The sequence below is a fragment of the Danaus plexippus genome, chromosome 12, assembly GCF_018135715.1.
Source record: "Danaus plexippus chromosome 12, MEX_DaPlex, whole genome shotgun sequence".
In the NCBI taxonomy this organism is placed as follows: Eukaryota; Metazoa; Arthropoda; class Insecta; order Lepidoptera; family Nymphalidae; genus Danaus; species Danaus plexippus.
Window position 1 is genome coordinate 8,139,166 of NC_083545.1, and position 19,011 is coordinate 8,158,176.

Here is a 19,011-nt window from a genome sequence, read left to right on the forward strand (position 1 = left end):
TTATAAACGTGAAATCATCGAACACTGTCCACTCGTTAAAGCGTCTCGCCCCAGTGCCCCGGCCTCCCCGCCTCCCCGCCTCCTCCCAGCACCAGCACACCGTACCTGGTATACTAATATTATTAATAAATTATTTTATCATAATGTTTAAATGTAACATTTCATAATTATTTTTACTAGCCCGAAGAAACCAAACGTGAATGTTTGATGTACATAGGTGAAGTCTGGTGGCTGCACGTGTTGTGCTCCATACATAACAGGTATCAGGCCATGCAAACAGACGAACGATCTCTATTTTGTTATAATTACGATACATTCTTTTCTTATTATTTTGTTCGTATTATATATAGCAAGTCCCGAGCGCTGTTGAAGCTCCTTTCCCTGCAGCGCGATGGACCCGGCACCCGCATGGTGAATCCATTGAGTGCTAAGAAATTTCGTCTTTAATTTAAATGACATCATCATACGTTTGAGCCACTTTAAATCCTTTTCTTAAGTACTTACATAGTATTTATTTGAGTAAACTTTGATGTTAAAGAATCTGTAAATACATTTATCGTTTTGAATTCACTATGTGTATTATCAAATTGTATCGATATATCTCTGCTGTGTGTTTTCGTGGGATTTGTGTGTGTGTGAGGGAGCGGCAGTGGGGGTGGGGGGAGGTGAGAGCGGTTGTTCAAGGAAGAGAGGGACGGCCGGCGGACGAGTCCCGAAGTGTGATATTTATTGCAAGGAGTCCTCTCGAGTAAACACCGACGGGAATACTTAATGTCTTGTTTGGACGAATTTTATTAGATTTCATTTCCTTTCTTCTTTTAAAGCTATCCTTTCAATGTGTTGTCTTAACATATTGAAATAATATTTTAAAAAATCTACTTTTACATTCTTTATATAAGGAACCTTAAAATCTAATTTTATTAAAATTGTGATGTCTAATCTGACTCAAACCGAATATATGTATTCCAGATAATATTGTTAAAAGATAATGAACTTTCAGGTAAAAATACATTATTTAAGATAAGAGTTATATCAACATTAAAATGTCCAAAATTAACAGAAATAACAATTCAAATAAAATTAAATTTCTCCCAACGTTTAATATTATCGGTTTTTGTAATTCAATATTGAGGACATACATTCATCGTAAGTCGACACAGAGTCGCACAAAATAACTTTTAACAAATGAAAGATGAGGGGAAACAACTATTAAAACAATTTCAAGCATCGAACAAGTCCTTTGCGTCAGGCTTTACGTAAGTGTTACTTAAGACGAGGGTTTTTTTGAATACTAGTTTAATATGCGAACTTCCAAACAACTGATAGCAGAATATATCTATGTATATGTATTTGTATTCATTCTAACAATATTTAAAGAAAAATATTGAATTGTTTAAATGAATAAAAGTCGCGAAAGTCTTAGATCACAATATTGAATTGTATCAATTTATCACAAAAGCAAATGTTACCTTCATCAAAATCCACCGCCCTCGGTGTTATGATGACAGTACCATCTCCCAGCTCTTGTGGTGTCTGGTGCTGGCCAGCCTCGGGTTTGCCGGGTGAGGTGACGCTAGGGCGGAGTCAGCGACATCTAATACGCTTCAACAAACATCATTATCTTATATAAAAATATAACCTTCAGCGTTATTGCCAATGATAGAGAGCAAATTGTTTTACACATGTTTTTGTTTCTCATTTTAACTTAATATCCCTCATATTTCTTCACTTGGATTGGGAACAATAACAATAAATTAGAGACAGATATTTTATGACATTTATTCAAACAAAGGCGCGAATAATGAAAAGAATATTATGACATCTTTATTTTGTTAATATTTACAGTGAGTCGATTCCTCTGAACAGGTCGACCATATTTATATTTAACCTTTTATTGACATAATTTTTATGTCAAAGAGTAGGTAACAAGGTGTACGTCCCACTTAAAGATGAGTGATCGTCGTCAACGGTGGACATCATCTACATGAGAGGAACTGCGAGTGATGCTGCCGTCTCGTTTCAGTAACGGGAAACGTCCACTCGACCTTTAAAGGATTCATATCATAGTGTTCCGTAAAACCTCAAATATTATAGAATATAGGTTTATTGTTATTATATCATTGTGGTGTAATATTTCGCCCAATAACTTTAACATTTAGATCATGGGCTATATGGTCACGAAAACATTGATCTCGACCCTTAAACACTTCATGAATATTGCGATGCCAAAATACTACCAATTAAAAACACTACGAAACATAGGAACTGCGGGTAAACTTTTTAAAAGTTATAAAGTTTGTATTACGGTTTAATCATCCTATTGATATATTGCCATGATATCGATTTTAATAAAAAGAATTGACCCGAGAGAGCGTCAAGATCAGTAACTCGACACTTAAACGATGTAAATAAAATCTTATTGCACTTTTACTTTCATAATAACAATGACCCAAACACATTCAGGTAAAGATTACCAAATGTACCAGCACATATTATAATAAGTAGGTAAGTGAGAGCTGCACCTCTAATGCAAGCTTCTCATTCTAGGACACTATCCAAGTCGACGAGTGAGAAAAATTTTCCACGACTTCTATAACACCTAAATTAGTGCTATTAAAGTGTTGTGATAAAGGATAATATTTATATTGTATATAATACAAGCTTATTCAATAATGAAATCAGGTTTTTAATGAAACTTCAATTACATATTCGAGTCGCGACCAAGTCCATGTACACGTATCGGGTTCAACAGCCCCCCACTCTTTAAAGAAACAAAATATTTAGCTTTTACTGTCTCCATTAACATACACATAATATTTTAATATATGTACATCCGTATACAATCAAAGGCCGGTCTCCGATAGAGAACATTAGCCGTGACTTTATAAACGGAATGTACGAGGGCGAGTTGTTTGCGCTCGGCGGGGAATTCTGAATCGCCCCTGTTAATTGAATTTATTGTTGTTCCGCTTTTAAATGGAAATAAGAACATGTCATAATAGAGATTTATCTGTGGTTTGCTTGATACCAAAATTGGTGTGAATGTATGTAACTGTACTGTGACTTCTGTTGTGTTTTTGTTATATTTTACTCTAATTGACAGTAATCCAACATTTAATTGTGTCAAACAAGATGAGTGGCTTTCGATGAAATTTTGCGTGAGTTGGCATTCCCTTTGCGGTTCTTGAATCACAATCAGTGCGAGACGGAGCGTCGAGTGACAGGGAATAGTAATCAGCTCATTAGTACGCGACCGCCGGCCTTTGTGCCTAAAGCAGAATGTGTACCGAAACTCGATAGATAATCCTAGACTGTACTATGTTCATGTCCAATGACAGATTATTGATAAACAACACACAGTCGGCTAAACATCATCACCTACTTATCAAGTGTCGTAGGCTGAAACTAAAGCATTTTTTTTCTTATTATCACTCAACCAGAACAGTCTTGATATGGAATCTTTCATGATAATATTTACAAAGCTCCTTTATTTTTTACCTCTGAATTTTAAATTCCCTCTTAATGTTTAACCGCTATCTGTTACTTTTTAGAAATTACTTTTTGTACGAGTAGCGGCCAACAAGGGTCTATTCTCCCCCTCTACACCTCAGTAAGGGGAGGCGAGGCGGTTCCCTCGCCGACAGTAAACCTTATAATTATGGCAACAACTCTGGAACTTTCAACATTCAACACTTCCCAGGTAAATGTTAATTTTAACTCTTTCATGGTATGTAGCTGAATACGAATGACTGTAAAGGAAATCTAAACTCGATTCCTCTCTACAAAGACATAATAATAGTTATAAACATATGATATAAACTACATCACACGATACACTGATCGAAATAGCTTAAAAATATTCTAAGTTTGGAGAGCGACATGAGCTCTACAGGAGATCAAGACGCTTTAAACGAAGCTAATGTCCGGTCGCAGTTGACGGAACAGTTACATAGAGCTACTAGCTCAGTCTGTCGTATATGTGTGTGATAAACAGTACCTATTAGTGTGTTTCTAACAGACGTGGAAATTGATAGCACTCAGATTTTTTTTAACTGTGTTTGTGTTTATTATACGTACATATCCCACTATAAAATGTAGATGTCAGTCAAAATGTATATCTGGATGTTTTTGATTATTGCTGGATCAGGTTTTTATTCTCATAATATCTCAGTAATTTATAGTTAAATCATAGAGTGAAGAAAAATAAAACACGATTTTAATTTACTAAATCGCAGAATGGTTTAAATAAAAAAAATCCTTTTTTATTTTTAAAATGAATGTTTCTTTTTGTAACTACCATATAGTTGTGTAATTTCTTAATAGTCTAGAATTCATCGTCCTCATTACAAAATAACTATTTAATAACAATACTATATGCTTCTAGTATAAAAAGAAACTCTCTTCAAAGTCTTAATTTAATTAAATATTTACCTAGGGTGATTTTTAACAATTATGTTTTTTTTTAATTGTATTTGTTACGAAATAAAAGTCAGATATTGTATAGACCTTTTACTATTTGTTAATATAATATTAGCGATCCACAAATTAAGTAAAATTGAGGGACGGGACAGATTATCGAAAATATGATAAAATATACACATCAAAATAATTTAAAGAACACTCAACAAAAAAAATAAGTTCCAGCACCAAACCTGCTGCCACAACGACACAAGAAGAACGTTACAGACTCATCCAGTCTCTCGACGTTATATAACTGTACACTTATTTACACCGTATTTACCTAAACAGTCCCAATATCATCGTATCTGTAAAGAAAACTCAAAAGTACGAAAAAGGATCGCCAGCGCTTTAAGTATTCGAATACACTAAGGTAACTTCGTCGGCAGTGACTTTTACAAATTGGCAATCTCGAGCGCGTACACCATGAGGTTTTACGAACACAAAAATTTTGTTCTTATTGGCCGTATTCTGAAATATGGGCACTAATAAATTCGACTATATCACGAGCGTCCATCATCGCCACTCAGCCGCACCGTGGGCCTGTCCTCCTCCGCGCTCCGTCACACCGTGGTCTCGCGGTCCACGTGGATATATTCGACGGAGCGCTCGCGACGTCAAGATGACGTCACTGAAGACGTACGTGATCCATCGTACAGAAGCTCTTCGGTGAATCGGCGGCCGGCCGCCAGAGCACCAAGTAAGCGTTTGTCTCGTCGAGAGCGGCGCCGGCGCAGTGCTAAAGCGGCAAGTAGCACTAGTGCCGCAGCTACGCCGCAAGCGCCTGCTGCTCCGGCAGCCGCAGGTGCACCCAATGCTGCCAAAAGTCGTGCTCCCGCCCCGCAAGCGCCGGCCTCATCACTGCCGCCTGGGCAATCCACTGAACCGTCGCACCACAGCGCGCCCGCCATACAAGCGCTCAGAGACACACATTCGTGAGCGCACGAAGAAATGTTTCCACTAACAGCTCCCGGAGTCGCTCCTGCCGGCCGCCAGACCTCCATCCACGTGAATCGCGCGGATCCCGCCTCTCTTGCGGACCACACCACCATAAGTGCGGCTTCACGACCGATGCTTCTGGCCCACCATTCCTCGGTGAACACTTGGACTGTTCGTGAGTCATCGCCACCAGGACAGACTGCTTTTAGTAATCTATTTAAACAAAATAATATTTAAAGCACTTGATGACAACTTCAAACTATTTTTAGTACTTGTTTGTACCTTGATGAATGAGACTCGTAAACCAAAACACGATTTGTTGTGTGACATAATGGTGCCTCGGAGGTAGGAGCTGAAGCAGGCAATTCTTCGCCCCAGATTCGAAGAAATACTGAGCGATTACCTCGAGCCACTAACAGAAAAGGCGTTTCTCCACATTCTGACATCTTATTCCCGCTGAAAAATAAAAAATATAACAATTCGTTCAAATAAGAAAGGAATATTTATATTAATCCTTACTTGTATGGGTGCAAAAGGCGCACCGATGCCCCGGGTGGTGGCAGACGGCGACTTATAGCACACTCAGAGGTGGCCGGGCCGCGGGCCCACTCTCCTTGGAAGTGTACGTGGCGGTGATCCTCGTTCGCTGCCAAGGTGCTGGCCACCAGTTCTAATTCCATTGAAGGGCCACCGCTCGATATAATCAAAGGTGTACTGCTATTATCACATATACATCCTACAGGTACCTATTCGAGTAATATTGCTGATTAATAATGTTATTCAAATTCTTTATTTTATTATATAAGATACGTGAAACATTTTTATTTTTAATATAATTAATAATTATTATTTTTTAAGAAATAATAAATAGTTTCATAAATTTTTCTTACTCTATATCCTGGCCAAGGTGACTCGTATATCCGTAAATGTGGTACGCGTAATGGATTTTCATCATAATCGAAATCAACGGGGGCATCACTAGGTCTTAGATCAAGAGGGTCAATAGGATCAGGAATGCATGCCGAACGTCCCGTTAAGGGATCTATTCTTGTAGAACATTTAGGCTCTCGTCCAAAAGCTGCTGCTAAAAGACGTAATTCAATACTAGCTCTTTCAACTTGTAATCTATATACACAGCGAAGTCTTTTTGCACCTCCACGCCCGAACCACAATGCGTTACGAGGAGATGAAAATACCCCAGGTACTGTAAGTCTCCTCGCACACTCCGCTGGCTCGACTGGGACACGCGTTTCCGAGATCGGTAACAGGACACCTTCTAACCGAGCATCAACAAATTCATAGTGCATCACGAATGCCAAGGGATGAGTAGCGGTACCAGGAAGTGATGTAGCTGCGAGAGACATTAGTGCAGCCGCAGATACGTAGCCATCTGGAGGTGCGCATGGTCGAGGAGATCGCGTGGCGTTGGCGAGAGCGGCTCGAGCGCAGAGAGAGGGTGTAGAGTCACAGTAGTGACCCAGAAGATCAGCAGCCTCGTCTACACCACCACCGTCCCAAATTCGAAGCTCCACGGCGCAAACGCCGCTCCCTCCAGCAGAACGGGAATACTCCGATAAATGTCGTGAAGTTACTGTGACTGCAGCGTCATCTTCACGTTCGTTACTCTCCGTCCGTCGTCCTTCCACGAGAGAATAATGTGTAAAACTCGAAAAATAGATCCAGACCAGATCACCTTCAAAATATTTTTAAAGGTCAGTAAGTCTTGTCGGTATGTATATATTTAATTTATTTTTATATATAGGGATCTTAGGTATTAAACATTACTAATTATTACCAGGACGACCATGAAATGTCCAAGTGCATGTAGTATTGGGTGGAAGCGTGTGAGTCGGTGCATGCAAACGTCCCCGGCGACCTCTCACATTTACCGTGGTGGCATTAAATTCCTCCTCCGACGAAGAAGCCTTAACATGAAATTCACAACGTTTTGCTTCCCTAGGGAAGAAAATAAAATTAATTGCACGTCTGCTTACTTTTATGAATATCATTAAATTAGAAATTACGACCTTGAATAATCTAGAGAATCAGAATCTGCGAAAATGACGTCTACATCAAGTTCAAATCCTCTGAGTGGTGCGTGTGGCGTGGGTGCCCGCGGAGGGGCGCTAAATGGGGACGAGTGGAAAGCAACCAGCATCTCTGGTCCCCGGGAAGTGACCGGAGGCAGCCAGTCCCCGCCGCAATACTCCACCAGCACGGGGTCGTCCGTAGACGCTCCGTCATAGAAAATGAGGCGATCTCGCTCTCCCGTACACTCGCGCCACGCGCGCACCGCACGACCCGTCTTGTTTAAACTGCCGTCATAATATATTGTTTCAGTTCTGTCTACTGAACATATAATAAGTGGTCATTATATAAAAAAACGTTCGAACTTGAACCGTATTCAGGGATTTTCTAAACATAGATGTCAAATGTCCTTGATTTTTAAAATCCTAATTCAACTAAATATGGAGATTATTTCGATACAGTATTGATAGCAATAATTTTTTAACATATAATTAAAGGAAAGAAAGTCAAGAATTTGATGTTTTTATTAATTTATATAAAAAGCATTGTTTTGCTTATATGAAAAAACGCAAGGTTAGGTTAGTTTTAGGTTAAGGACGCATATTATATTAAAAACTGACCTGGCCATCGAAATTGAACGTTTTATTTGCATTTTATGCGAATATAGCTGGCGAACTGATATCATAGCATGCTTGCATGTCGGGATGTCCTTCTGACGCAGACTCCAGTAACAAGTTACATTTCTAAAAAATAATAATCATGAAGTTGCATATCCATATCCAGCATTTTCGAGCTTGTTTGAGTACTAGCCTCGGGTACATGCCGGGGTAGTTGGGGCTCTGGAGGCGACAGGCTTTTCGGTGACATTCCTCATAAGTTCTCGTACAGTAAGTTCCAGGCGACACGGACCCTCGTTCCAAAGGTGCTTCCAATGCTCCAAATCTACACACGCAGTTTAAATCATAATCCCGCTAGTTACAGTGACGCTTAAAATCTTCCAACTTATATGATCTCCGTATTCAAAAAATATATATTAAGATTTTATTTTAATTTAATTATTACAATTAACTTTTTTAATTCTAAATTAATTATTACAATTCATAACGTATAAAATATATCTAAACATAACTAAAAAAAATAAAAAGAAATGTATACATATATGTATATTTTTAAGTTTCTCGTTCGTATAATTTTTCAACCGACTTCAAAAAGGAGGATGTTTCTCAACTCGATCGTATATATGCTTTTGTTATACTCACTGAAAAGATAGCTTTGAAATAAAAAAAATATTATAAGTTATGTGATGTGATTATGTGTACATGATCTAACTTAACACAACAGCCTTTGATTTCCTCAAGATGAGAATGTATTGGATCTCTATTACTAGCTCCGATTTTCCTAGGTATTATGGTTTTGTACATAACACATGTTTTCCATATTTATCAATCCACTTTGCTCTATAAGAAATAAGACCAAATGACACAATTTTAATACACACCCACAAGTTGAAGAAGTATTGCAAGTAAGCTGGATAATGTTAGGAAAAAAACGGTCAAAAAATTAATTAATTTTGATTTCACTTTTTATTAAATCTACTTAATTCACGGGGTATCTGATGACAAGTAGCTACCGCTATCAAAAATATTAATCACTAATGTTGTTCTCCAGAAGAAGTCGCTCTAAGATTTAAAGATTATGGGAAAAAAATCAAAGTAAAAGGTCCGTTTTAGTAGATTTTTTTGTCGTTCAAATTCTAACCAAATGCACCTGAAATGTTAGTTTACACTCAGAGTATATGAAAGACATACTTTTACGATCCAACCAATCGTTCCACGAGCTACAGTTTATTGCTTGAAACTAAACTCTTCTTACTTGCTTACTATAGAACAAGTGTTGGAATCTTTGGATTTTTCTTTTTAATATGTCCGTGAAATATATATACTATTATATTTTTTATAAAATGAAAAATCTTTCTTACCTTACGATAGCATCACGCTGTGCAAGGAACTTGTACCTTAGTCTGAAACCAAAAGGTTCTCCAAGACGAGCTCGAAACAACTTCACTGATACGGTAACTGTTGCGGTTTCACTGTAATAAAGAGCGACACCTTCTGCGGAACCACACCACGAGCCACCAGTGAAAGGACGACCCAGTTCCGATAACTGCATGTAGCCATCAGGACACCCGTCCAAGGCGCCCGATTCATAGCGACCCACACGGAACTCGTCGAAAGCCAGTTGAACGAGATCTCCGTGGGATCCTCCGCCAGCGGTAAACGTGAGATGACACAGAAAAGGAGATCTCGGCGCTCCACGCAGTCCCAGTCCATAAGCTACGCCGATCCGTCCGTAATACGTCCGATTGCAAACCGAGCAGTGTGGCGGTTCATCACTCCCATCAGGACATTGCGTTTCGCCGTCGCAGTAAGCGTCGAGGCGTACGCAAGCTCCACTACGGCACGTGAACTCCGCCACGCCACATCCGCCGGCGGCCGCGCGACTCCACAGAGCTGCCAAGGCCAGCACCAGACACATCCACACCCTCCCTTCTGCTGACATGCTGCACGCGATCATTAAACACCACACTAAACTTTTAACGTCCTGTGTGGCCAAATATTACACATTTTTTATAGAAGCATCTACGATTGGCATGTCGAGTCTCATTATTTATGAACGACGTAATTACAGACGTAAAGAGAGTTGTTCCCGATGCATACAGAAGTCTTGTTAAATTTTTTAGTACCCATAATAAATAAAATTTATTTCATTAAAACCACTTAAATTAATCTTTTCCACTGAAAGACGTTATGATAATTTGCGAAAATATTGCTAATTTCTATAGTCTGTAACAGACCGCGGTGTCAGACTTTTGGTGTCGAAACAGCTTCCGATGACGATGGATGCGTTCGTGACGTAATGCCGCGACACACTGCAGCGCGGCGCGCGCCCGCCGACGGTGAAGAGGGGCGCCGAGGAGTGCTGCTGGGCGCAGGCGCGGAGCGGAACACGACCCGAGCGCTGCTGTCCACACCGCTGCCGGATTGATCGGCTCGCTGCTCTTGCTCGCTGCTCCGATGAGCATCGTCGGCGGTTCACGGCTACCTTTACTCGAACAATACGTTTTCATGGAGTTACAATTACTTCTTCTCTAAACGCAATATATTTATACAATTACTTTTTCTCTAAAGACAATATGTTTGTCTATTGCAATAACCTCATTGTTTGTTTTTTTAGATTATACTTTATTGAATAATATGCTATAAATTGAGATTAACTTACAAAACAATATAGGGATAATAAATAATACACAGAAAATAGCCAATATTATCATTATTAAAGCTGATTGTACATAGTCATTAATATAAGCACTTTTTAGGATTCCGTAGCCAAATAGCAAAAAACGGAACCCTTATAGAATCGTCATGTCTGTCTGTCAGCCTGTCCGTCCGTCCGTCTGTATGTCACAACCATTTATTTCCGAGACTGTTGGGCCAACATAGTTGAAACTTTGTAGGTTGATGTATTTTAGTAACCGCTATTCGAATTTTGTATAATAATTAATAAATTTAAAAATTAAAGGGGGCACTCCATACATGGAACTGATTCCAAAAAAATATATATTTCAGCTAACTTATACGTGATAGGTGTCTATAGATAGGGCTTTAAAAAAGACATTAAGGTTTTTAAAACCATTTTTCGTCAAAATCAATTGTTTGAAAGATAGACTCTTCCAAAGTGTAAAAATGGGTGTGCCCCACCCCCTCTAACTTTTAAAATAAGAGAATGAGAAAACTAAAAAAATATATGCTGTAGATTTCAATGAAAACTGGTTCGAACGAGATATCATTATTAGTTTTTAAGAAAAAATACATTTTCAAAAACGCATATATAACTTTGTCGTTCATACAAACACTATGTAAAACCAAGTTATTTTTTTTATAAAACATTGATCAAAGTTACAACGCACTACAATAACTTTTATATTATGTCATCTACTTGCTGCTACGGAACCCAGTGGCATGTATACCATAGATGCAAATAAGCACTGCATATCCTACCCATATAACAACTAAACCTTTATTGTTTAATTCTCATTTACATACTTTTAATCATACATTACGAAATACAAATGGTAAGAGACATTTAAAATGACATTTGATTCACGATTTGTTAAAAGCGCCATCTATAATTCCGATTTAAATAACTTTTATATATTCCGATATATATATATCGGATTTATTATAAAATTCATTATTTTAAAGACAGGACGCCAGCCTCGCTGACGTCACTAATGTCACTTGTTTCAGTACGTTCCAAATATTTGAAAATGAAACTTCAATTCTTCTAAATGTTCTTGTATTTCTCGAAGGTTCTTCATAATCACATTCTTTATGAAACGCACTCTCTGAACTCTGCAGTCCGCTGTCGTGCGTCCAGACGTCATATTTATACCAGAATTCAAACATAGTTCTATTCTCTTTGATTTCGTTTTACTTTTAACAATAGTAACGACGACCAATAAGTTGTTATAATAATTCATGCCAGGATTGAGTTATTTTCATGTTGCATCCGTCATTGAAGCTGCTTGCGCCGATATATATATATCGGATTTATTACAAATTCATTGTTTTAAAGAGAGGACGCCAGCCTCGCTGACGTCACTAATGTCATTTGTTTCAGTACGTTCCAGATATTTTAAAATGAAACTTCAATTCTTCTAAATGTTCTTGTATTTCTCGAAGGTTCTTCATAATCACATTCTTTATGATCCGCACTCGCTGAACTCTGCAGTCCGCTGTCGTGCGTCCAGACGTCATATTTATACCAGAATTCAAACATAGTTCTATTCTCTTGGATTTCGTTTTACTTTTAACAATAGTAACGACGACCAATAAGTTGTTATAATAATTGATGCCAGGATTGAGTTATTTTCATGTTGCATCCGTCATTGAAGCTGCTTGCGCCTATATATATATTCCGATTTAAATAACTTTGATAAAGCGGTGGTGAAAAGATCATAATCGTTTTAAGGTACTTTCGTGGCTCAGAGGTAGTTGAGAGATTCATAAAATATATTATAGATTTTAGTTCTGATCCGACTGCTGCACCTTTATGCGCGAATATTATTAATGTTTAAATGAAACTAATATTTTCGGATTACTTCGAATTACTTCGGATTATAAATTACGCGTAGCAATCCGTAAAATGTTAGTTTAAATGAATACTTGCGATAGATTTCATTATTATCAATGTTTTAGAGGAGGAAATGATGATGAATTTTTTTTCTAACATATTCTGCTTACTCTACCCCAAATCTCTGTGCACACCACTGACGGAACCCTTCATAAGCGAGTTCGACTCGCACTTGTTTATTTTTGTATAGATTGTTAAGATGGTGTTCCGTATTTTATAATATCAAAGTAAACATATTATTAGACAATCGTTTAATTTTATTATTTAAATAGTGACCATATTCAGCAACTGAGATTTGTTCCTCTCCGTCCTCAACGAAATAAAACAGAATTATTATTAGAACTGAAACTTTTATTTGGTACGGAGTTAAGTAGCCAATAGTGCAGTAAATATCGACAGTGAAACTGAAAGTTCTTTTTCTATTGAAAAACTATTATTTTTGTGGGGTCCCGAAAGCTAAATTTTTTTCTTTTCCGAAAATTATTATATGATTTATAAATAAAACAGAATTCTAAAACAGCTTGACAGCAAAGTGTCCCTTATAATTAAAAGTTACATTTTTTTTGTACGGTGGCACATGATTTTTAGTCAAGTCAAGTATTCTGTTTGTTATGATTTTTAGAATCTCTGTAATAACTGCTAAATATGACGACTATCCTCTCAACAACGTCATTCTCTTAACATCGGTTAAAGACTTCGACGAAATATATTGATAAACTCCACTTTATTCTTCAGACAAAAACGAAACAGTGTTTTATTAAATATTTATTATTTCAGTTGAAATTCCACAAATGAAATTGTATTCCTTTCTTTCATTAACACGCAATGTTAATCAAACATCTGACTACAAATAAAGAAACTGGCGATATTAAAATAAAGACAGGCCTTTTCTTATTTGGAGAAAATGTAGCTTGAACGTTATTTTGTAATCTTTTTATAACTTTATTTAAAATGATACATAATTTCTTGAACATTTTTTCCAAACCTGCCTTTTTTTATATTCATTAACAAGTAGAAGTAGTAGTAGTAGTACAAGTTTAAAACAAATACTTGTTGAAAATTTTTTTCATGAAATATTTTACTACATGATCAACATTGATTGATTACGAGAAACATAAGGTATAATGAACCAATGTTTAACTCCACATCACTTTGAATTTGATTACAGTGTGATAGAGAATATGTATGGGTGTGAGAATAATGTTTCGTTTAAAAAATATATACTTAGAAGACTTAAATACCTCAGACTTAGAGAGAGCTGAAGTAAAATCATTAAATATAAATATTTCATAAGATAAACATAATAAATATCAGAGAAAGAACATAAAATGAATTTAAATATCAGTGATTTTTTCCTTTTACGTCCTAAAGAGGGAAAAGGACCTACATAACGAAACGTCGCTAGTATGTAGTTTTTAAAATAGTAAAATACGCGTAGTATTATCAGAAAAATATTAATTTATTTTAATGAATACTCGCGAAAGTCATAGATCTCATTATAACATAAGAGGTGTTACGGATGCGCTGCCGATCTTGTTTGTGAATTTGCTGCCTCCTGGATACGTGAGTTTTAAAAGACCATGTCGTAACTCTCCAGGAAAGCTCCGGGTGGAAGATCGTTCCATATCCTGTAAGTGCGTGGAAAAAGTGACTGAAGTGAATGAATCCGTGACGCTTGCACTGTATAGATCAAGTTACACAGACGATACAACACTCGGAGGCACCTCACATCGTTTCAGATACTCAAGGGTTCTAGATCTAGATCTCAGACTAAACTAAAAGTTATTGTAAATTCAAGGGATTTGATGATTTCAATGACAATCTTGTTCACAATGAAATACTAGAGATTACCTAACATTATGCATATTGTGTCGAAAAAAGTCTTGGCAAAATCTATCAAATAATTAATTACTAGGTACCAACTCTAGTCGTTTTATATTCGTGATATATCATAAACGAAATGTCGGATTGGGATGAAGCAAAAAGTTTTTTACTTCTACATAAATGCCCTTGATAAAAAAATGCTTCATATGGGTAAGGATTAATATTACGATACACATTTATCGTAGTTTCTTCCTTTAATTAATATTATTTTAATAATTAATATTATTTTTTTTTAATACTTAAGTGGGTTTTGTGATTAAACTGTGACAGTTAGATATATGCCCTTTTTTACATTTTAATGAGACCTACAAAGCTGTAGTTCATTATTTCGTTATATTGTCAATATTTTTTTCGGTGTACACTAGATAGAGTTCCGATTTTGCCCCTCGGGTTACAAATAAGAAATATTTTAGAGGATTTCAAATTTTTTTTTGTATATAATATGTAGCTTATAGCCATCCTTGATAAATGGACTATCCAACATTGAAAGAATTTTTTTTTCCAATTCTGACTCGTAATTCCTAAAACAAACAAACAAACTCAGCAGCTTTATAATATGAGTTTGTACTTTCTTCTAAGATGTTTCTTGAAATTAAGTGACGTCCAGGGTAATTTTGCTTACAATTAAATCAACAACACTTATTTTATTTTCCTGATAAAACTATATGGCAAATAATTGGAAAAGTGCATTAAATGTCACCATAAAAAGGTCAGAGTCTATCTTAAAAGAGAGACATATACTGTCCAAGACATTTTTTTTATTTATTTATTAAGGAATAATTCTTTAATAACATTTTTTTTTTGCTATATTGTACTGTTTAAGCATCGCGCGTGTCGGCGTACTCCACTATGAATAATTTTGCCCTGTTTTTTAAAAATATTTTAAATAACGCGGTATCTGCAGCCTCATTCCCCTCGATGCCCGCGTAAGCCTAAACCCACGCGAGCTCGATCATCCCGAACATGTGGTGTATGGCGGAATCTACGATTATCGATGGAGAGAATTCGGGCTTTGCTGTCTGAGTAAATTAGTGTGTGTGTGTTGATTAGAAGAAGCCCACTCGCAAGCCCTGCGAGAAGGGCGAGAAGTTCAGCTTGGAAGACAGTGCAACTGCCGTGAAGCTTGAATTTCTTACAGACGGGGTTGCAACTTCCGCCAAAAGTGAAGTAGGTCGCTTCGAATGTACCATCCTCGAGTTTGCTCCCGTCGGTAAAAGTGTGGGTGGTGCCAGGGTGAAGTTTTGACTGAAAGTCCTGGACCTCAATTTGATTTCGGAACGTGTGTTAGTTGTGTGACTGTCTGAAAGCTGGATGAAGGAGTTGGAAGCTTCAGTGTGATGTTTTTGTCGTAAGCAATGAGGACGAGCCTATATGGCGAGTTGCATCGACCCGGTTCACCTCTTTGACCTTTAGGTTCAGGGGGATGAACTAGGTGAGTACGAGAGCAGCAGAGGTGAACACTGTCTTGAACCCTCTGAGGGCTCCGTGGGCGAGGGATCTCTGCAAGGAGAGCAGCCTCTTCGTCCCGCACTTCTTATCGGCCACGGGGCCCTATGATAGGTTGTTAAACCTGTAAGTTTAGTGTGAAGATATTTTCGGGGTGCCCCCCCCCCAATGTATGTCAGCCAAACAAAAGATTTTGGTGGCTTTTTTTTTCTTTTTCTTCCATAATCACACCAAGACAGGTAGGTAGGTAGGTTTTTCTTTTTTTTTAAATAAATATATTGACTACGGGTAAATAAATTTTTGTACACATAAGGTAATAAAACAAACACTGTAATAGTAAAACAATAAAGACACATGAACATAAAAATGTTGATTACAATAATGAGACACGACTAAAACTAAGCGATGAGCTTATGAGGAGCCCGAGGGGCTAGAGGACTTTTGCGATTTGATACAGCGATCCTCCAGCTCAAAAGTGCGAAGGGTGATAATGAGGGTGATAGATGAATGAAACTTATGCTAACTTAATATCTAAGAGTCTGAGCCGACAAAGATTAATAAAAAGAAGTAAAAGTATAAGTAAAAGTGTAAGGAGACAATTAATAATTATAGGTAAGGATGAGGTAAAATGTAAACAAAATTTCTTATGTCTAATAACTACAGCTAATATTAAATAAAAATAAAGGAGAAGGGAAAGTTACAACAATTCGATAAATCTTAGTGCTAATTATAAGATAACATAACATAACATTTAAAACAACATAAAATTTAAAATGATATATAAGTTTGTAAAAGTATACATGTATAGCAAAAGGAAACAAAGAAAGATTATTTACATTAATTGGTCATGGCTGCTGGTGCACGTCCAGTGACAGCCAAAGTGTAACGATTTGTATTTACATGTTAATGATTAGTTTTATACATAATTTACAGTTGAGATGGAGCAAGAAAGAAACGGAAAAGAATTTACATTGAGTTTAGGTGTTGTTAAAAGCTTTGAGGTGGTTGATAATATATTCGGAAAATTTAATAAAAGATATGTTTGCTTCTTTGTCCTCCAGAAGGGAGGCCATGTTGAACGGAGAGACCCCGGCGTGGCTGCAGATTATCTGGTGGTCGGATCTCGGGGTGATGAAAAGCGGCCAGTCCTCGAGCACGTGACCCATTGACTGCACCGTGGTGCCATCGCACGGACAGACAGCATCCTCCGTGACCTTAACTCGGTGTAAATATTGTTTCGTGTAGGCGTGTCCTGTAAGTGTTTGGGTAAGTGTGAATGTGTTGTGAGCAAGTGAGTGTAATTTAATGATGTGTTTAATAATTGTAGGGAGGTGTTGTTTAGTGTGTTGTCCTTGTGGCTCGCTCTCGTATCGAAACTGCCAGACTGAGGCGTGGAGTGATCGTGTATAGTGTTTTATAAAGATGATAGGAAATTGTGTGTAGTCCGGGGCTTTGTGAAGCTTATCTGCCCGCTTGGCAGCGGTGTCTGCAGCCTCATTCCCCACTATGCCCACGTGGGCCATGACCCAGGCGAACTCGATGGACCCGGACGTGTGGTGTACTGTCGAGTGTATTTTCGCAACCAAGGGGTGTGTGTTACTGCGGTTCTGGATGGCGAGAATGGCAGCGCAGCTATCTGAATAAATAACCGTGCGTGTATGTTGGTTAGAAGAGGCCCATTCGCAAGCTTTGAGAATGGCTAGAAGCTCAGCCTGGAAAACAATACAACTGTTGTGGAGCTTTAACTTCTTACTGATGGGATTGCGTCCTCGATCATAACTGACGAAGGCCGCCCCGACGGCGCCATCCTCAAGTTTGCTCCCATAGGTGAAGGTGTGGGTGGTGTTAGGGTGAGCTCTTGACTGGAATTCCTGGACCTCGTTTTGGGTCCAGAACGTGTGTGAGTCGTATGTATGTCTGTGGGCTGGATGAAGGAGAAGATGTGGAGGAGTTGGAGACTCCAGTGTGATGTGAGCTGGAAGTAGTGGGGACGAGCCGGTGAGGCGCGTAGCTTCGGCCCGGTTCGCCTCTTTGACTTTAAGATCCAGGGGGGTGAACAGGGCGAGTGCGAGAGCAGCAGAGGTGGACACTGTCCTGAATCCTCTGATGGCCTTTAGGGCGAAGGCTCTCTGCATAGACAGGAGTTTCTTCCTCACGCACTTCGTATCGGCCACGTGTCCCCACACTCCGGCTGCGTATGTAATGATAGGCTGGATCACCTGCAAGTATATAATGCGTATGTTTTCTGGGTGGGCCCCCCATATATGTCTACAGAAGAAGGAGAGTCTGTTGAAAATTTTTGTGGCTTTGTAGACGATGTGGTTGATGTGTTCGCGAAAGTTAAGTTTATCATCCAGAATCACACCAAGGAACTTGATGCTCTTCTGAAAGTGAATTGTGTGCGAGTCCATGGTGATGAGTATTTGTTTAGCTTTGGCGCTGAAAGCCTGTGTCTTGGCGGGGCTAAAAGAGAGCTTGACTCCTTTGCCCCAGCCGGTGATTGTGTGAAGTGCAGAGTTAATGTTAACCTGCAAATCAGACGCAGTTTTCGCTGATGCAACCAGCAAAACATCATCCGCGAAGGCCTGGAGTTGACAGCCCGGAGGCAGCTCGATTTCCAGGAGCTCATCGAGGATAATATTCCATAGGTGAGGGCCACAGGTCGAACCCTGGATGCAGCCCTTGGACATGGTCTTAGACACCCTGGAGCCGGAATGGTCAAGCATGACTGTGCGGTATTGTGTGTAACTGTGAATGAGTCCGTAGATGTTTAGTGGACAGCCGATATGCCTGAGTCTGTGGAAAAGGGCAGGCCACCAAGCGTTATCGAAGGCGGCCTTTATGTCTAGAGAGTCGGCGACTGAGAGTAGTTTGTCAGTCTTAGATCTTTTAATCGAGTCAATGGCTGCGTAGATAGCAGCCGTCGTGCTAGTCTGTGGCCGGAATCCGAATTGTTTCTTGCTCAATTTCCGAACACCGGCAGCAAACCAATTGGAGGTTGGTTGGTTGGTTGGTTGGTTGGTTGGTTGGTTGGTTGGTTGGTTGGTTGGTTGGTTGGTTGGT

General features: G+C 38.5%; 2 protein-coding genes across 2 annotated transcripts; both read right to left on the reverse strand.

Annotated features, from left to right (window-relative positions):
• Positions 1 to 4,496: 4,496 nt before the first annotated feature.
• Positions 4,497 to 10,343, reverse strand: LOC116772320 (uncharacterized). Its single transcript, XM_032664458.2, has 9 exons — positions 9,404 to 10,343; positions 8,236 to 8,367; positions 8,046 to 8,168; positions 7,425 to 7,712; positions 7,193 to 7,353; positions 6,288 to 7,090; positions 5,917 to 6,143; positions 5,680 to 5,853; positions 4,497 to 5,610 (listed from the first exon to the last, which is right to left on the reverse strand). The coding sequence occupies exons 1-9, from the start codon at positions 9,997 to 9,999 to the stop codon at positions 5,076 to 5,078; spliced, it is 3,039 nt and encodes a 1,012-aa protein (XP_032520349.1). The 5' UTR covers positions 10,000 to 10,343; the 3' UTR covers positions 4,497 to 5,075.
• A 6,582-nt stretch (positions 10,344 to 16,925) lies between these two features.
• On the reverse strand, positions 16,926 to 18,881 carry LOC133319121 (uncharacterized; the record flags this gene model as incomplete). Its single annotated transcript, XM_061522347.1, has 1 exon — positions 16,926 to 18,881. A coding segment is annotated over one exon (1,956 nt), but the record flags the coding sequence as incomplete, so codon positions are not given.
• Between the last annotated feature and the right edge of the window lie 130 nt (positions 18,882 to 19,011).

Excerpts from the sequence above, each read along its gene's own strand:
- LOC116772320 (XM_032664458.2), bottom strand. The coding sequence starts at position 9,999 with ATGATCGCGTGCAGCATGTCAGCAGAAGGGAGGGTGTGGATGTGTCTG. Across the intron at positions 7,713-8,045 it reads CGTTCAATTTCGATGGCCAG|TTTAAACAAGACGGGTCGTG; the intron begins GTCAGTTTTTAA and ends TTATGACGGCAG. Across the intron at positions 7,354-7,424 it reads GATTCTCTAGATTATTCAAG|GGAAGCAAAACGTTGTGAAT; the intron begins GTCGTAATTTCT and ends TTTCTTCCCTAG.